The 16,371-nt window shown below is 34.6% G+C and overlaps 1 protein-coding gene across 1 annotated transcript in view; it reads left to right on the forward strand.

The window, feature by feature from the left end:
- SASS6 (SAS-6 centriolar assembly protein) overlaps positions 1–16,371 on the forward strand; it is a 52,336-nt gene that overhangs the window by 21,118 nt on the left and 14,847 nt on the right. The window contains exons 8-14 of the mRNA XM_025872276.2: positions 1,201–1,392; positions 4,316–4,510; positions 4,619–4,708; positions 4,783–4,962; positions 5,334–5,415; positions 6,328–6,464; positions 8,807–8,935. Of these exons, the coding sequence (XP_025728061.1) occupies positions 1,201–1,392; positions 4,316–4,510; positions 4,619–4,708; positions 4,783–4,962; positions 5,334–5,415; positions 6,328–6,464; positions 8,807–8,935 (1,005 nt within the window). The remainder of the gene's footprint in view (positions 1–1,200; positions 1,393–4,315; positions 4,511–4,618; positions 4,709–4,782; positions 4,963–5,333; positions 5,416–6,327; positions 6,465–8,806; positions 8,936–16,371) is intronic.

The raw sequence follows: 16,371 nt of genomic DNA on the forward strand, positions 1-16,371 counted from the left end.
TTTGTTTCTAATTGTGAAAAATTGGAAAGTCCATGTCCATAGTAATACAGGGCTTAAATGAATTACAGTATATCCATGGAATGGAATAATGTGCAGCTATTAAAGTGTTTACAGAGTTTTTTTATGGTATGAAAAGGTACAAATGCAGGGCTCAGTTGGTTAAACGTCTGACTCTTGATTTTGGCTCAGGTCTTGATCTCAGGGTCATGGGATTGACCCCCGCGTTGGGCTCTGCACTCAGCACAGAGTCTGCTTGTCCCTCTACCTCTGCTCCTCCTCCTCCCGCTCTGTCTCTAAAATAAATAAATAAAATCTTAAAAAGAAAAGGTACAAATGCTAAGGAATAAAAAGCATGATTAAGTTGTATAAATGGCTTGATCTTAATTAGTTAAACTTAAATATGTATATTGTATGCGTACGGGTGATGTCAGTATAAATATATTAGGAATATATATTCCCCAAATAAATATATTACAAATATTCCTAAATATTTAGAGTTATTCCTTGGATGAGATTATTGGTTATTTGTAATTTCTTTCTTTGGGCATTTAAGAGTATGTATAACTTTCATAATCAGAAAAATGTACTTTATTTTTGAAAGGTATTTAGGATTTGATAGTGTTCATCAATAGAAATGATAAACATAGACTTGTGGTATGATTCAGACAGGCACCAGAGATTAAACAATTATAACTCTGTTCAAATCTTATCATGGGTAAAATGTTGCTACTAAGTGTAAAACTGAGCTAATGAACAATTCCTTGTCAATTTTATAATTTTAGGGTTTTTTTATTATAAAAAATATACACTGTTGTAAAAAACTGAAACAATATAATGGTATTTAAAATGAATACTGGAATTCCCTATGTACCTGCTCATTTTTTTTTTTAACACAAATAGGTTCACACTATTGTGTAGTTTTTTAACCTAATCATATATGATTCTTCCCTTAACTTGAAGACTATACTAAATATTTGAGGGTTTAAGAGAAGCAGAAACTAAGGGCAAGATCATAATGGTAAATTTGCCTTTGTTGACCTTTCTTCTTCATGAAATCCGTAATTGGAAATAGATCCTCTTAAACAGGGAAATTTTATAATCTTATAGAAGAATAATACTTACTTTCTTCAAATCTTCCTGTATTTGTATTTGGGTTTTTTTTTGTTTGAATTTTGGGACTATATTTTTATTATATAATAGGCACAGGTACAGTACCAACAGCAGCATGAACAACAGAAAAAAGATGTAGAAATCCTCCATCAACGAAACATCCAGCAACTACAAAACAGATTATCTGAGTTGGAAGCCACTAATAAAGACCTAACCGAAAGGAAATATAAAGGAGACTCTACCATCAGAGAACTTAAAACAAAACTGTCTAGTGTTGAAGAGGTATTGAACTTCGGGTTTGTTTCCCCCACCCCCAATTTAAAATAACATTTTAGTTTGGTGACTTTATTACTTGTTTCTGTGCTTTGCAAGGATGTCTTGGTGATATTAGGGTAATCAGACATTGCAAAAAAAAAAATTGAGAATCTAAAATCTGATGAAAAGGGATAATTCAAAATAGAACCGAGGTAAACTTGGATATTTTTACTTAGGGTCTTGAGGAGGAACTCACTGACACAGCCATTAGATTTTTCAGTGTACTTTTAATTTCCACACAGTGTCTGCATAGCTCAGCATATTCAGTCTTGACAGGACTGGTTCTTTCAACCTACTTAACATGTCAGACAACTATATGAAGTTGTGTCTAATAATAATAATGATATTAGTAATGATAATAGCTAAGGCATACTGAACATATGCTATGTGACAGGTGCTGTTTAACTGCTTTACATATATTAACCCATTTAATTCTTATAACCATTATTTTAAAGAAGGTACTATTATCCCCATTTTGCAGATGATGAACTAAGGCACAGAGAGGTTAAGTAACTTGCCCAAGGTCACATAGCCAGTAAGTGGAAGAGCAAGGATTGGAATCCTCTTATTTGCTTGTCTTTCGTACTCCCTTTTTCAGGCAACAGAGACATTTTGAAAATCTTGCTATAGTGACACATTGTTGATTCTTTGGCCCTGATGATAGACTCCTTCCTAACATTATACATTATTGTCATGAATTAATCAGAAAACATAGATTTTGTTAAGTCTGTCATATTTAAATACAAAGATCACCAGTGTTACTCAAGCTTATGAGACTTCCCACTCCATTTCACCAGTCTCTTGTGCTTAGGAAACTCTAAAGCTTGACTGATTTTTATGTTCAGATCCTCAGTATTCTGCCTCAGTAGGTGTTTTTAGTGCATCCTCCCTGCTCCCTTTACCTTTCATACCAGTTTGTAAAATACTGTAGCCTTCCTAGTACATTGGATAGTCATTATAATGCTATATGACTTCTTTTATCTTAGCCCTGAAATTGGCCACTTTAAAAACAGTGTGCTCTGTTATGTCGGTTTTATATAATCTAGTCAAAATATTTCTTGCCAGATTTGCCCAAGACTTTAAAATTATGAGTCCTGGAAACTTAAAAAAAAAAATTTTAATTGTAGTATAGTCAACATACAGTGTTATATTAGCTTCAGGCGTCCAATATAGTGTTTTAACACTTCCATACAACACCTGCTGTTCTTGACAGGTGCACTCCTTAATCCCCATCACCTGTTTCACCCATCCCCTCTGGTAACCATCAGTTTATTCTTAATAGTTAAGAGTCTGTTTCTTGGCTCTCTTTTTTTTCCCTTTGCTCATTTGTTTCTTAAATTCCATGTATGAGTGAAATCATATGGTATTTGTCTTTCTCTGACTGACTTATTTCACTTAGCATTATACTATGTAGCTCCATCCATGTTGTTGCACTGGGAACTTTTTTTTAAACCTCTGAGTATTGTTACCTAATCATGTTAAATTTACCTTTTAGGCATTAGTGCCCTAAAAATAATTGCTGCCATTTTTTATTTACTGTGTGCCAGGCATTATGCTAAGCAATTTGCATTATGGTTTTTATGAAGATTAAGCCAAGTAATTTATGAAGTGTTTGTTATTTCTGTTTTACAAATGAGGGAATGGAGATTTAGGGAGGTTAAATAATTCCTAATATTATACCAAAGAACCTAGATTTGTATTCAAGTCTGTCTGATAGCAGGGTCTGTTTCTAAAACCAGTATGGCATAATACTATAAAATTATCTTGTAAAGTTTTGTTAAAAATGAAAATTATCTAGGAATACTATATCCTGGACTTGTGTATACTGGCAGTATTTGGTTAATATTAGCTGATTGGGAAGTAATCTGTACCAGATTTTTAAAAATCTGTTTTTGATTAACAATTATATTTGCTTGGTTTTGTTTTAAAAGAGTGAACCAAGAGGAAATCCAGAAGTGTTAACATATTTGTTGAAATGGAAAGATATTTATAATATATAAAGAAGGTTGATTATAAAACTGCACAGTATGAGCAGTTTTTAAAAAATAGGTATATATAGATAGAGCAAAATGTTAATTGTGGATCATGGTTGTCACCCTTGGCTACCCTTAGAATCCACCGCAAAGCTCTTTTTGTTTTGTTTTGTTTTTAAACATTTTATTTCTTTCTTTATTTGACAGAGACACAGTGAGAGAGGGAACACAAGCAGGGGGAGTGGGAGAGGGAGAAGCAGGCTTCCCGTGGAGCAGGGAGCCCGATGCAGGGCTTGATTCCAGGACCCTGGGACCATGACCTGAGCCGAAGGCAGATGCTTAAGGACTGAGCCACCCAGGCGCCCCTCCATTGCAGAGCTCTTAAACTTCCTAGTGCCCAGGCCATACCTCATACTAACTATAAATAAGATTCTCTTGGGGATGGTACCAGGCATCAGTAGGTTTTTTAAAGCTCCCTAGGTGATTTCAGTATGCATACTAGCTTGAGAACCACTGCTTACATGGTAGAAAGATAGGCCTTTTTAATTATTTTATGTTTTTGAAATTCTATTATAATGTGCATTTACTACCCAAGTGATTTTTTTTTTGAAGTGTAAATTTCGAGATACCAGAAAATCCTTGTTACTCGTTTTTAAAAGTTGTAGTAATTTATTCATAAATTGGGATTATTTTCCCTGTTGTCATTGAATTAGATATTAGTGTATTTTACAATTATATTTCAAGTTTACGAGTTACATACACCTTTAGAGTGTATATCTATATCTTTAAAAAAAAAATCAGTACTAGAACTTTAAAATTATTGAAGCCTTTTTTTAAAATTTTAAACATCTTAATTATACATAACCAGAGCAGCCAACTTCTCTTTTTCATACTGCATCATTTTTTTCTTCCTCTAGGAGCTCCAGCGGGCTAAGCAAGAAGTCCTCTCTTTGCGAAGAGAGAATTCTACACTAGATGCCGAATGCCACGAAAAAGAAAAGCATATTAATCAGCTACAAACAAAAGTGGCTGTTTTAGAACAGGAAATCAAGGATAAGGACCAGCTTGTTTTAAGAACAAAAGAAGCATTTGATACCATCCAGGAACAAAAGGTCTATTTAAACATTTTTTTTAAAAATTGGTGATCACATTTACAAGTGATGCTTTTCTTAAACACAAACATCCTATTAACTATTCATGTTTTAAAAAATATGTATCAGGTTGCTTTAGAAGAGAATGGTGAGAAAAATCAGGTACAACTAGGAAAACTTGAAGCTACGATCCAATCATTATCAGCGGAACTTCTTAAGGTTTGTTTTTAAAAATAATAGAATATTAAATTTTATTAGGTTAAGAGAGATATACAAATAAAGCTCTTTTACAGGCAAATGAAATTATCAAGAAGTTACAGGGGGATCTGAAAACTTTAATGGGTAAATTAAAACTGAAGAATACAGTAACTATTCAGCAAGAGAAACTCTTGGCTGAGAAGGAAGACAAATTACAAAAGGAACAAAAGGAATTACAAGATGTTGGACAGTCTCTCCGAATTAAAGAGCAAGAGGTAGTGAATATTTTATATTTTTGCATGTGTGACTATTTGCAAAGTATAACAAATTTTCTCAGATGTATTTTTAAAAATTTCTACTTTATTATATTAGAGAAGAGCTTTCACTTTTCTCCCCCCCCAAAAGAACATGACTAGCTGCAACAGAAGCTAACCTATTTCAATTTGAAAAGTTAGTTATCATGACTCAGATACCTTGAGCATTCATATTAATGTACAGTATATGTGTATATACATGTATACATATACAGTGTTACATAGATGAGCTATAATTCATTTATTTAATAGTAGTTAATAGTAATTAATTAATAGAAATACATTTAAGTATTTAGCCTTTATTATACTTATTATGAGGATTGACATTTCAGGTGTGCAAATTACAAGAACAGTTAGAAGCTACCGTTCAAAAGCTTGAAGAAAGCAAACAACTTCTAAAAAATAATGAAAAGTGTAAGTATTTTACCTTTTTATGTAAATGAGGTTTGCAATTGTGTTCTTAATCTGAAAATTTTATTTGAATTCATAAAAGTTTGGGTAAATCAAGATATTGCTACATCCAAATAATTTCGGTTTTAAATATATGGTCTTCGTGTCTTTGCTATAGTAACTTGTATATCAGCTGCCCTGTAAAACAGTTATCATTATAAAGAAAACCATATTACATGTGTCAGTAACCCAAAATTAAGTGTTGAAAATATTGACAATAGTTTAAATTCTTTGCTGATTAAAGTTATTCACTACTTATTTTAATTTCTGTATTTATCTAATAGTAATAACATGAATTATTTGAAACTAAAATATAAGATTAAGCCTTTAACATTTTATCAGTTTTTGTATTGGTTATCAGATAAGAGTGTGAACTTCAAATAAACTGTAAGATGTCATTCTAGAAATGAAAGCCTTCAAAGAGATGCTTGACTAGCAGAAATATATGTTTTGTTTTGTTTTGAAAGATTTTATTTATTTATTTGACAGAGAGAAAGACTGCTAGAGAGGGAACACAAGCAGGGGGAGTGGGAGAGGGAGAAGCAGGTTTCCCGCAGAGCAGGGGGCCCAATGTGGGGCTCGATCCCAGAATCCCGGGATCATGACCTGAGCTGAAGGCAGACGCTTAACCGACTGAGCCACCCAGGTGCCCGAGAAATATATGTTTCTGATAGTAATAGCATAAGGAGTTCTATGGCGGTTGTTAAAATAAGAATCTTTAATGACAAAAATTTAGGTGAACCTATATTCTCCTGTGATATAAGGTAGTTTTAAAGACTTAAAATTTTTTAAATGCCAATATAATTTTTAAATGTTTAAAGTTATTAGAAAAATAAAAATAGTCAAAATTCTTTACCTTGTTTTGTTTTATTTAAGTAATCACATGGCTAAATAAAGAACTAAATGAAAATCAGCTAGTGAGAAAGCAAGATGTATCGGGACCTTCTACCACTCCACCTGTACATTCTAGCAGCAACACAATCAGAAGTGGGATTTCTCCTAACTCTAATGTGGTAAGTTTTAAATTAAGATGTGAGTGGTCTGAGTAAATTACCTAAAACCAAAATATTCCCAGACTATGAGGAAGTCTCCATGACTTCAGGTGCTGGTCCTAATATGTCTTGAGTGAGGTAAAGGTTAAGTCCCACTTAGAAGTGAGACGTACGGATATACTTGCTCCTAACAAAGAGGCTGTATTTCAAAGGCACACTGCTTCTTAAAATTTAATTGGGTATATATGTTAACTAATAGAATTTAAATAAAAATTTGAAATAAAAATATGAAAAAAATTTAATTGGATATAGAAATCATTCAGTAATAACTAAAGTAATGCCAAATGTGCTGAAGAAGGGAGTATTCTGGGAGCCTTAAGAAGGGAGAACAAAGTTTGGGCTCAAGTTTGGAACTATGATAGGAGCCTAAACTGAATTCTATTTGAGAAAGAAAAAAAAAAAAGAGAAATGTCCTTTTATCAGTCAGCTCTAGATTCTAGAAGGAATTAGTTATGATATCTAAGCTCTCTAGCTCCTAGGACCAGGGCTTTTGCTTTCTCCTCGCAAGAAATTAGGAGAAAATGAAGAGCAGCTCCTTACATATGGGAGCTGGCTTGGTACTATCAGCAAGGCCCTGGTGTTGCGAGGAGAGCTAGGTACTCAAAGCTAGGCTTTGGGGCTCTACTGTTGAACATACGTAATTTCACCGAATATCAACATCAGGCAAGGCCTGTGACTGTGACAGATCAAGAAAAAAATAAGACCACCTCATAATCATTTCTGAACACAATTTTGAAAAAATGAACATTGCCAAACCACAAAACAGGCAAGCATCCTCCTATCCTGGCTAACATGATTGACTGCTCCTTCTTTACCAATTACAGTTTTGGCCTTAATACATTCCTCCCAACTTACCTAATAAGATTTATTTCAGATACTCAGTCATACAATTATCCCCATTTCCAGATAGCATCTGACCCACAACAAAGCCACACTTTATTAAACTGTCTCTTAAACCACCTAACACATATATGTCCAGTAAATAAGTCCCTTTTAACACCTGCATACTGTCCCACCCCTCTTACCAGGTTTCCCACAGTATGCAGTCTGCATTGTTTGCAAGAAACAATAAACCCACAGTGTACACCTATAGGTATGTTTCTGGTAGTCTTTGATTGAAGAGCATTGGCAGAAGATTTAAAATGCAAATAGCTAATTGAATTTTAAATCTATCCTACTAATTCAGATTGTACTTGATGTTTAAAAAAAGGAATAGATTTTTGCTAAATTGCAAAAAGGTGTGGAAAGAAATGCCCAGTACTGAATTATAAACTTGAAAAAATATGACAGGCTTAACCTTCATGACTTAGGATAAATAGCTATGTAGAAGGTGTTTTTTGTCATGCAGCCAGTGATATATACAATTGCTTCTTAAGGTTTGTGTTTCAGTTGTTCTCTCATAAACTCTTTTCATGACATTTGTTAGTGGTGGTGCCACCATATTGAAAATTAGTGGCAAAGCAAATTGTATGAATTAGTTCATTTAAGAACACGTATCTTGGGGTGCCTGGGCTCAGTCGTTAAGCATCTCCTTTGGCTTGGGTCATGATCCCAGGGTCCTGGTATCAAGCCCCCCGTCAGGATCCCTGCTCAGTGGGAAGCCTGCTTCTCCTTCTCCCCCTCTCCCTACTTGTGTTCCTGCTCTCACTGTCTCTCTCTCTGTCAAATAAATAAATAAAATCTTTTTTTTTTTTTTAAGATTTATTTATTTGACAGATGCAGCAAGAGAGGGAACACAAGCAGGGGGAGTGGGAGAGGGAAAAGCAAGCCTCCCACCGAGCAGGGAGCCTGACGCGTTGCTTGATCCCAGGACCCTGGGATCATGACCAGGGTTGAAGGCAGACGCTTAATGACTGAGCCACCCAGGTGCCCCTAAATAAATAAAATCTTAAAAAAAAATGAAACAAAAAAATATATATCTTGTTTTCATTCTGGCAGAAAATTATTTTTATATCTGATTGGTTTATTGATCTATGACTCCATCCTCCCCGAGCCCCCTTTTCAGGAATGGAAGACATACGTATAGGGAACCAAGATGGTTCAAAGAGGTCATTGTTTAAACTCAGTTCAAAGACAAGTCCAGTGGCTTATTTTGTTAAGCTTGCACATCCACTCTTTAGAAAGCTTAAAGTTATCCTAGGCTCATGCTATTATAATAAAGCAGAGTTTTGTGGTGTCATGATAAAATTGGCCTCTAAGGTAGTGCTTTTAAGTATTATAACAGATGCTAGTGCCTCATGGATCAGTAAATACTATTTAGAATTAATATCTCATCTTTAACCTTTTTATGTTTTCATTTTTAGGTTGATGGTAGACTGACTTACCCAACTTGTGGGATTGGTTATCCTGTCTCCTCTGCATTTGCATTCCAGAATACCTTTCCTCATCCTATATCTACCAAAAATACCATCCACCCAATTTCAGGACCAAAGGTAGACAAATTAACTGATACTTTTTTGGGGGAAAATGTAGCAACTTATTAACAACAAATATTTTTTTGTTTTAAATCTTAGTCTTTAGTCAGTTGCTAAGTATTAGGTAATAGATAAATATATTACCAAGTATCTAGTTTATGCTTACGGGAAATTCTTTCTGTACTATATGGTATTTCTTGAGTCAGTATAATTTATAAAAAGCTGGACATCAGTCTGCTTAAGTTTTATTTATTCCCGTTCAACGTCTTATTCCATTTTTATTCATTCTCTCTTACAACTCTCAAACCTGACTAGCATTACTGACTTCATACTGCTTATGTATTAGCTCTGGTGACATTTTTGGATTCTATTGGCAAGATTTAAAGGTCTGATAAGGCAGACTTATAGCATATTCTAAAATGTAGTTTTGGTGATATTATCTTAAATAGCATAGGCCTAGCATTTCATCCAATGTGATTTATTTGCTAAGGCTTTTTTTTACCCCCTTGAGTTCATCATCATTCTTATTACTAATGTCTTAGGGGTATATATTGTTTTCACATGTATTATAATTTTACTTTCACAATAATTTCATCCGCCCAGACTAGCCACTGATTCTATTTTCATTCCTAATTTTAGGTGAAAATTGATTTTTTGGGGGTGCCTGGGTGGCTCAGTCAGTTAAGCGTCTGCCTTCAGTTCAGGTCATGGTTCCAGGGTCTTGGGATTGAGTCCCGCATTGGGCTCCCTGCTCAGTGGGGAGTCTGCTTCTCCCTCTCCCCCGCCCAGTGCTTTCTCTCACTATCTCTCTATTTCTCTCAAATAAATAAATAAAATCTTAAAAAAAAAAAAAGAAAATTGATTTTTTGGTAAATCATAGAGACAAGTAAATGTTTTTGAAAAGAATTTTTTTTTAAGATTTATTTTAGAGCGAGAACATGCACATGAGGAGGGGAGGGGCAGAGGGAGAGGGAGAGAATCTGACTGCCCCCTGAGCGTGGAGCCTGACTTGGGGCTCAGTCCCACGACCCTGAGATCATGACCTGAGCTGAAATCAAGAATCAGATTCTTAGCTGACTCAGGCACTGGGCCAGGTGTCCCTGAAAAGAATATTTTGAACTGAGGACTTTGAAATTGCTATTATAAACCCTTTATCAAATTAGTTTTGGGCTTCCTGAAAAATAAGCTGGCTGTGTTGCTTAGGTCTATGCTTCTTCTTAACTTTTTAAGCCTTTTTAACTATCATCTGAAGCTCTTGATTTCTCAGTGAAATGAATTTTTATGCTTAGACTATCATTATGTAAAGAGTATTTAGGTGCATTTAGCAGGCTTGAATTGTTTGTTAAAGAGCATTAGATATGTATATTCACAGGAGTACTATTTTTTTTTTTACAATGTTACCTAACTCTTGTACTGTTAACTTTATTTTTCCATATTTTATTTTAAAGTTTAAATTCCAGTATAATTAACATAGTATTATATTTCAGGTATACAAAGTAGTGATTCAACAGTTATATATATTATTCAGTGTTCATCAAGATAAGTGTACACTTAATACCCTTCACTGATTTCACCCATTCCCTCACCCACCTCTCCTCTGGTAACCGTCATTTGGTCTTCTATAGTTTGTTTTTTGGTTTGTCTCTCTCTTTTTCTTTCCCTTTGTTTGTTTTGTCTCTTAAATTACACATGTGAGTGAAATCATGTGGTATTTGTTTTTCTTTGACTTATTTCACATACTGTTATACCCTTACCTTCATCCACATGTTGTTGCAAATGGCAAGATTTCGTTCTTTTTTTTATGGCTGGGCAATATTACATTGTATATATATACCACGTTTTCTTGATCTATCCATTTATCAGTGGACACTTGGGCTTCTTCCAGAATTTGGCTATTGTAAATAATGCTGCTATAAACGGGGGGTATATATATCTTTTCAAATTAGTGTTTTCTTATTCTTTGGGTAAATACCCAGTAGTGAAATTACTGAATCATATGGTATTCTATTTTTAATTTTTTGAGCAACCTCCATATTTTTACACAGTGGTTGCCTCAGTTTGCATTCGCACCAGCTGTGTGTGAGGGGTCCTTTTTCTCCACATCCTTGCCCACACTTCTTTCTTGAATACTGTGTTCCTTAATATCAATATCAATATACTCAAATGTGATTTCATCTTGGGATCAATTTTTTTGAGAAGTTTGATTGAATTGCTTTTTCATTTTATTTTTAAGTTTTTATTTTAATTCCAGTTAATGTGCAGTATTAGTAATTTTAGGTATAAAATATAATAATTTAGCAGTTCTATACATCACCTGGTGCTCATCACAAGTGCACTCCTTAATCCCCATCAACTATTCAACCCATCTCCCCACCTCCCTTCCTTCTGGTAACTCTCAGATTGTTCTCTACAATTAAAAGTCTGTTTCTTACTTTGACACACACACTTTCATTTTTTTCTTTGCTCGTTCTGTTTCTTAAATTCCACATATAAGTGAAATCATATGGTATTTGTCTTTCTCTGTTTGACATATATTTCACTTAGCATATTTTCTAGCTCCATCATGTTGTTGCAAATGGCAAGATTTCATTCTTTTTATGGCTGAATACTATTCCATTGTGATATATACCACATCTTTTTCCATTCGTCAACTCATGGATACTTGGACTGTTTCCCTATCTTGACTATTATAAATAATGCTGCTATAAACATAGGGATGCATGTATACCTTTGAATTAGTGTTTTTGTATTCGTTGGGTAAATAAATATCCAGTAGTACAATTGCTGGATCATAAGGTAGTTTTTTTTTAACTTTTTGAGGAACCTGCACACTGTTTTTCAAATTTTTTTTTTTTTTATTTCAAACATCTTTCCAGGAATATATATAATGTCCAAAGTGAGGACAAGAAATACTACACATACTTTCCAGATAGTTGCCTCATTTATAGGTCTAAATATGACTTAAAAGATTACCTTTATAGTTCTTCAAGAATTGGAGGAATCATTATAGCAAGGATGTTCCTAAACATAGGAAGACTTTCAGGGTTTCCTATATCACTGATCTCCATATCCTTTTGATTATGTAGCCCCGAAAATTAAAAAATCAAAAGAAAACATAAAACAAATAAAACACATTGAGCTTGAATCTCTAATGAATACTTATTTTTGAATTGTATGCATATACTATTCAACTAGTGTATTATATACAATATAGTTTAGCTGTTAAGAAGGTGGAAACTGATGTTGGAATTTAAATGCTGCCTTTATCAAGGTGAATTGGGCCAGCCGCTGAAACACAAACAAAAAAGAAACCTCTAACTCTCATGCTTCAGTGCCTCCACTTGTAAAATGAAGCGTAATTTTATCTACCTTACCTGGATTATTGTGAGGGTTAGGTGAGTTAATACATTTGCTTAGAATAGTGCCTGGTATGTGATATGTGCTTCATTATGTTATCTATTAATATTAATAAAATATTCAAATATGTAAATTAAAGAGTAAATTGAAAATGTGTGTAAATATAAGATTTTCTTCTCCTACCTCAGTGTATGGTCATAATCACTGCCTACTTTGGAGACCACTGATCTAGATAGTCTTGTGCTAGCAGCTGTTGTGATTAAAACAGGCTATTTTAGGGGCGCCTGGGTGGCTCAGTCGTTTGGCTCAGGTCATGTGGGATCAAGCCCCGCATTGTTCTCCCTGCTCTGCGGGGAGTCTGCTTCTCCCTCTCCCACTCCCCCTGCTTGTGTTCCCTCTCACTCTGTTTCTGTGTCAAATAAATAAATAAAATCTTTTAAATAAATAAATAAAACAGGCTCTTTTTAGTTGAAGTAAAAAAATCATTTTATTTCATGATATTGAATCTGTGATATAACCGATGTCTTCAAATGTTACTGTTAAGATTTAGTACGTTCAAGTAGACGTTTAACTGTGAGGATGTAAAATTACCTGAGCTAAATTAAGCAAGAAACAAAATCATGCTGAAGAATATACAAAGGAGTATTTTGAAAGATTATGCCATGTTATCAAGTAGAACAATTTATAATTTTAAAGCAAGATAGACAAAATAATTTCTCCTTTATTTGTGAAGACAGTAATAGCCAAGGATTCATTCATTCAATAAATATTTAATTGCAGTAGACACAGTAGTGAGCAAGACAAAGTCCTTGCCGATGTGGTGCTTATGTTTTGTGGTGAAAACCCCATTATGATTGCAAATTACATTATCTTTTACTAAACTATTATCAAAAAGAGGTTACTTGATGTCAAAGAAAATTCTTAGGATAAAATCACTGGAAAGTTTAATTTTTTTGAGAGAGAGAGACTTTGTGCCCGTGAGTGGGAGGAGGGGTGGAGGGAGAGACAGAGAGGTAATCTTACGCAGGCTTCATGTCAGCACCAGCCCAACCTGGGGGCTTGATCTCACAACCCCAAGATCATGACCTGAGCTGAAATCAAAGAGTTGGCCACTTAACCGATTGAGCCTCCAAGACACCCCTCGCTGAAACTTTAGAGTGATCAGATTTCATCCTGGAGATTATGATGTGAGGGATTTCTGTAATGAGAAAGTAGCTATCTTAGATCAGATGATCTTGATAATGTTTAGCCCACAATGTATATTCAGAGACATATTTTATCTAGAGATAGCATTCCTCAGTTTGATTAACCACTTCATTCACCAGATGGTTCTAAATTAATTTTTGCTTATTTTGTGTTAACTGTTTTAAAAAATAATATATGAACATGGGAAGCTCCCAAATGTACAAGAGGATATACTGTCTCAGTGTCCCTCCTGTGGTCCCTAGTTGTCTTCTCAGAGAAGATCACTGTTAGGATTTTCTTTTGATATATTCCAAAAATATTTAAAGTGTATACAGGGATGTATATATGTGTGTACATCTGTATGTATATTTGTATACATAAGGGTTTATGTATTTAAGCATAAATAGTACATGCCTACTGTTCTGTGCCTTACTTCACTTAACAGTATTATGGAATAGGTCTATTTCCATGTATCAGAATGTTTTTGTTATTTAATGATTTCTTTGTATATGGATGTACTATAATTATTGCTGTGTTAATGGATGATCAGGTTGTTTTCAATCTAGGTATTCATACAGTGCTTCGGCAATTATATAATGGATTCATAACTCAGTAAGACAAAGAACCTAATTTAAAAATGGGAAAAAGAGGGGTGCCTGGGTGGCTCAGTCAGTTAAGCATCTGCTTTCGGCTCATGTCATGATCTCAGGGCCCTGGGATTGAGCCCTGCATTGGGCTCCCTGCTGGGCGGGGAGTCTGCTTCTCCCTCTCCCTCTGCTGCTCCCCCTGCTTGTGCTTCCCCTCTCCCTCTCTCTCTCTTTCTCTCTCTCTCTGTGTCAAATAAATAAGTAAATAAAGTTTTTTTTTTTTTAAATCCATGTAAATGTAATAGGAAAGATGAGAAAGTAGTGTTTTTGCTTCTAAGGTCTAGAAGAATGGAAGTATCCACTGATATAGCATTGTGGAGCCAAAGTTACCTTTGACAAGTTGGCATTGTGGAAGAGGTGATAAAACCAACTCTTGGTAAATTGAAGTACAAATAGACATATATACACAAAAATAAATTCCAGGGGCACCGGCTGGCTCAGTCAGTAGCGTGTGCAACTCTTGATCTCAGGGTAGTGAGTTTGAGCCCTATGTTAGGCGTAGAGATTACATTAAAAAAAAAAAAATTCCCAGGTAGGTTAAAGATTGACATTTAAACAGCAAAACTTTATGACCTTTCAATCATTTCAAATAAGATACAAAAAAATACAAATGATCTGTTAAAAAATGGATAATTTGGGGTACATTTAAATGAAAAAATGCCTGTATATCAAACCAAGTGAGACGATAAGCCAGAGATTGAGAGAAGATATTTACATCACATATAACCACCAATAATGAATATCCAGAATGTTAAAGAACTTACACAATTCAATAAGAAAAATCTAAGCAGCACAACAGAAAAGTGAACAAGAGATATAAATGGGTAATTTATAGGAGAGAAACCTGCGTAGCCAATAAATATATTAAAAGATTTTAGGGGTGCCTGGGTGGCTCAGTGGGTTAAGTATCTGCCTTCAGCTCAGGTCATGATCTCCGGGTCTTGGGATCAGGCCCCATGTAGGGCTTGCTGCTCAGCAGGGAGCCTGCTTCTTCCTCTCCTGCTCCCCCTGCTTGTGCACATTCTCTTTCCTTCAAATAAATAAATAAAATCTATACAAAAATGAATTTAAAAATAAATAATAAATATGGGAATAAAATTCAGATATTTCATCAAAATAAATACACTGATGTCAAATAAGCACATGAAAAGATGCTCAACTACCTCAAGTATTTTCTTTTTTAATGTATTGTGAATGTAATTGTTTTATTAGTTACTTTCTTGGAATATTTATTGATGCTGTATAGAAATGTAACTGATTTTTGTATGTTGATCTTTTATCCTGAAAGCTTGCTAAACTCATTGAACTCACTATTAATGGCTCTTTGTGCATTGATATGGTTATGTATTGTTTTTCTTTCAACAGTTAGGTATATTATGTTAACTTTGAAATATTATATCAGCTTTGCATTCTTAGGATAAAGTTCACTGAATTAAATGTTAAATCCAGTTGGTTGATTTTGTTTAGGTCCTCTGTGTCCTGTTGACTTTCTACTTGTATTATCAATTACTGAGAGGAATGTTGGTATCCAACTATTATTATAACTGTTTCTATCATTTTTTCCTGTTAATTCTATCAGTTTTAGCTTCACATCTTTAGAAGCTCTTTTTTTTTTTTTAAGTTTTTATTTATTTGACAGAGAGACAGCGAGAGAGGGAACACAAGCAGGGGGAGTGGGAGAGGGAGAAGCAGGTTTCCCGAGGAGCAGGGAGCCCGATGCGGGGCTCAATCCCAGGACCCTGGGATCATGACCTGAGCTCTGTCTTTTCTTCCTTTCTTAAATATTTTTTTCTGTTTTTCAGATATTATTTCTATTGATCTTCAAGTTTACTCTTTTTCTATAATCTCCATCCTGTTACAAAGCCCATCCAGTGAATTTTTTCCATTCTTAAATTTTTTTTTTTTTAAAGATTTTATTTGTCAGAGAGAGACACACGTACAAGCAGGGGGAGTGGCAGGCAGAGGGAGAAGCAGGCTCCCCACCGAGCAAGGAGCCTGATGCCATACTCAATCCCAGGACCCTGGGATCAGGACCTGAGCCAAAGGCAGATGCTTAACCTACTGAGCCACCCACCCAAACGACCCTCCAGTCTTAAATTTTCATTTGTTTCTTTTTTATATTATCATTTTTACGAAGACTTGGGTTTTTTTACATTTATTTCAGTTGTGTTCACCTCTACTTCTTAGAACCTGACTATAATAGATGTTTTAAGTATTTTTTTAAAAAAGATTTTATGTATTAGAGAGTGCACGCACTTGTGCTCA

Source organism: Callorhinus ursinus, unplaced genomic scaffold (genome assembly GCF_003265705.2).
Source record: "Callorhinus ursinus isolate GAN/ISIS: 27379988/994484 unplaced genomic scaffold, GSC_fseal_2.0 scaffold9, whole genome shotgun sequence".
NCBI lineage: Eukaryota > Metazoa > Chordata > Mammalia > Carnivora > Otariidae > Callorhinus > Callorhinus ursinus.